The sequence below is a fragment of the Nannizzia gypsea genome, genomic scaffold, assembly GCF_000150975.2.
Source record: "Nannizzia gypsea CBS 118893 supercont1.2 genomic scaffold, whole genome shotgun sequence".
Classification (NCBI taxonomy): domain Eukaryota; kingdom Fungi; phylum Ascomycota; class Eurotiomycetes; order Onygenales; family Arthrodermataceae; genus Nannizzia; species Nannizzia gypsea.
In genome coordinates this window covers 512,767-515,967 of record NW_003345200.1, presented here as the reverse complement: position 1 = coordinate 515,967, position 3,201 = coordinate 512,767, and the positions used below count along the sequence as shown (strand labels likewise).

The following is a 3,201-nucleotide window of genomic DNA, read 5'->3' as shown; positions in this document are numbered from 1 at the left end:
GGAATTCACTCAGGGCTGGCATTGCGGCGTCTAAAGCTCGGCGGTACACCTAGGTGGCTTTGTGAGTACTTGATATAAGAATCGTAGCTAGTCCAGGTGAGGTTCTAACCAGCATCTACACATAGTTTGGTTCCAGCTTGGCGCATCTGGTCACGCTCCGCAGGGGTACATTTCTGGGCGCAGTTATGTAGGTATTGCTGGTATGCACGGTTGCGGCACAGGCATTGAGGGCTAGGGAACGAGCAGCCGAAATCCTTGGATTTGCCTATTCCGCTATAGACACAATTTTTCTGGAAAAGTATGAATTAGAGAAGCTAGTATATCAAACTTCGATGGAAGAGCCCGCAACATACAGGGCATGGTGGAAGATTGTTAATGGGAGTAAGATCGACAGCCAGAGCTGCGGCTGCTAGCATGGTTACTGGGAGAAAGATTGAGAGCTTCATGATGCTGGTAGTAAGGTGAAAGTCAAAATTTTTATTTGATGGGTATGTGATCTCAAAGGGTAGACTTGAGGACAAGGAGATGATTGAGCGGGAGATGATTTACACGAGAAGAGGAAAATAGGAGCGGATGAAGGCAGCGATATTTATATCCAGCTCCCGGATATCGATCATCTGAATTATAGATTGACCATCTCTCTATAGAGTACTTCCCCAGAATATCCAGGGGTTGCGTCGGTCAGAATCGTCACATCGGTTGGAGCGGGTGGAATGGCAAAGGGGGTGGATCCTGTAGCGTAGTGGGGGTCACACGCGAAAAACAGCAAGGGCGCCTACATAGTAGGAGTAAGCATTGGTTTATCGCATAGTGGCTAAGACCGTTAACAAACTATCAGTCATGGATCGACTGGTTGACAGTCCGCCGAGCCATGGCTGAATTTTGTGGAGGGCTTATCGGGATAAAAAGCAATTTTATGCCCACTTGACTTGCCGCGACATCGGTTAGTCCAACGACTATCGGCATCAAAGTTTTCACCAACAAATTCTCCGGCGGCTTAGGTGGACTAGGCCGAGTATTTTGTGCAGAAAAAGTACAGCTGAATGGCCCAGCTTAAGGGCCAGAACCTTCGGTGATTCAAGTCGGGACATCGAGATCGAGGCCCGCCGTCCCCTGATTCTGTGCCATAGCTATGAAAGGGTTAAGTTAAGTTTTATTAAACAAGCAATATTCAGCAAGCAAGCTGTAATCACTTTGTGGTTTAACGGATATGGTGATTGTTGAAGCAGGCTCCATATATCCTGCGGGGAATCAAACTCGGAATCACCGTTCATCCATGTGAATTGAATGCGGATTGAAAATAGGAGGCCACTCGGGTTAAGCGAGTTTGATCAGGATCACAAGTCGGACTGTGTAGCTTAATTGCCTTGCCACCCACCATATCAAGCGGTCTAAGGGGGAAGCCATCATCTCTAGCAGCGGCCATAGCTCAATAGTTCTATTTTGGGTATCGTGGTATGGCCCTGACTAGAGCAATAGAGTGTTGATGTATTATCCATGGAGCACACACATCATGACTCTTTTTTTTAAAAGGTCGGCTAACTGCAGTTCACGTACACGCTCAGAAGGTTGTAGGTAAAACAGTATCAGGGAAGTGCAGTCATCGATGGAACAGTAGCCAAAGCATGTACCACATCACAGCTTCATCGTGAGCAAACAATACGGCAAACAAATGTCATATAAGCTCCGGAGCATTGCTCATGTTAGCCTCGTCTTTGGCTTTGGCTCTGTATCGGGCTAAAGGAAGATCATAAAACCATACGCGATGGCACTGTTAACACTTCGCCTCGCCTAAAACAGGGTCCGAACGGTGGTACATGGACGGGAATATCAGGATGGAAGACGTAAGCCCTATCCATGTAATCGTTGTTAGCTATTGTATTAAACAGTCGTTGTCGTTTTGTTTGTCGAGGATGTTTTTGTTATTATTTTTTGACATCGCAGAAGTTGACAATATATCCGTGTCACATGATATAATCGCTGATTAATAAGTCAAAAACTATAAATACTCCAAAAACTCGAGATCTAAAACAATTCACACTTCTCAAGTCAACCAGCAAGTCAACCAGCAGTCAACGTTGCTCAAGCTTCAGCTGGACTGTATCGATGCCAGTCTGATTATACCCTGCCCTGCATGTGAATGTTTCACCCAGTGATCAATATCCATGAGAGCTTGCTACCGAAACAACCATGGTTCCATCACTGCGCTGAGAAAGCAACAAAGCTCCTCAACTCTAGCGTCCAGGTCAGGGCTGATGCGAGTAAACCATACTTTCGCGTTGCCAGCTTCGTAGAAAGGCGTTCTAGATGCCGTGATATGATGAGGTCCTTACCGAATATACCATTACGCAATCGCTCACAGCGACCGCAGCAACGTGCGTGACTACGTTTCCCTAGAAGCGCTACTCATGGCCAGGTTCCCCCTTGATCTTGATCACTTCCCACAATTCAACGGGCTGCATAAAGTCGCCTTTAGTGATTTGGGAGGTGTGCGCAGAGTTGTCCGGCCCACTTCTCAAGCGTGGCCACAGAGACCCCTACTGCTGGGATGAAGTGATTGACACCTTTGCCAGATAGACATACACGAAATCGTGGCAATAACAAATGCCATGTTTTGATAGTTGGAACTTTTCGGCAGACAATAAAAAGAAACCGGGACTTTATTTGTAATAATAATAGGGAAAGGTTGGTTTCTGCGCAGACTTCTATATCAGCGCTAAGTGTTGGATGGCTTACTCTTCTTCACTACGGACGATTTCTTGGATCGTCTGTCCGTAGACAATTTGAAACAGCTCGGACCACTGTGCCCGCTCTTCCTCTCTATTCGGCCTTTGCAGAAGCTTTGCGAAGGACAATGGCGTTTGATGTGCCGCGATATTTCTAGCCTCGACATACTGTATTCAAATTAGTATATTGATATTATTAATATATAGGGGTATAGATGTATACCTTTGATAACCGGCGTAGTTCTGGCCAGTATTTGCTTGGAATCCCTTTGTCCACAAGGGTCATTGTTTGACTGTGGAAATAGTTTCCTTGCGGCCTCGATCAACATATCGCCATCGTATAGAACTTAGATTCTAGCAGAATGCTATATTAGCTAACTGGATGTTAATGGTATATAATAAAGAGAATAAGAACGATAGAGGATTACCGTGCAACATGTTTTGCTTGCTCCGCCCGATCGGCGCAAGTGGTATC

The 3,201-nt window shown here is 45.9% G+C and overlaps 1 protein-coding gene across 1 annotated transcript in view; it reads right to left on the bottom strand.

The window, feature by feature from the left end:
* The window catches only part of MGYG_02189 (hypothetical protein), a gene marked incomplete at both ends in the record, with an annotated part of 927 nt that extends 481 nt beyond the window's left edge, over positions 1-446 (bottom strand). The window contains 2 exons of the mRNA XM_003174610.1: positions 110-290; positions 354-446. Of these exons, the coding sequence (XP_003174658.1) occupies positions 110-290; positions 354-446 (274 nt within the window). The remainder of the gene's footprint in view (positions 1-109; positions 291-353) is intronic.
* Between the last annotated feature and the right edge of the window lie 2,755 nt (positions 447-3,201).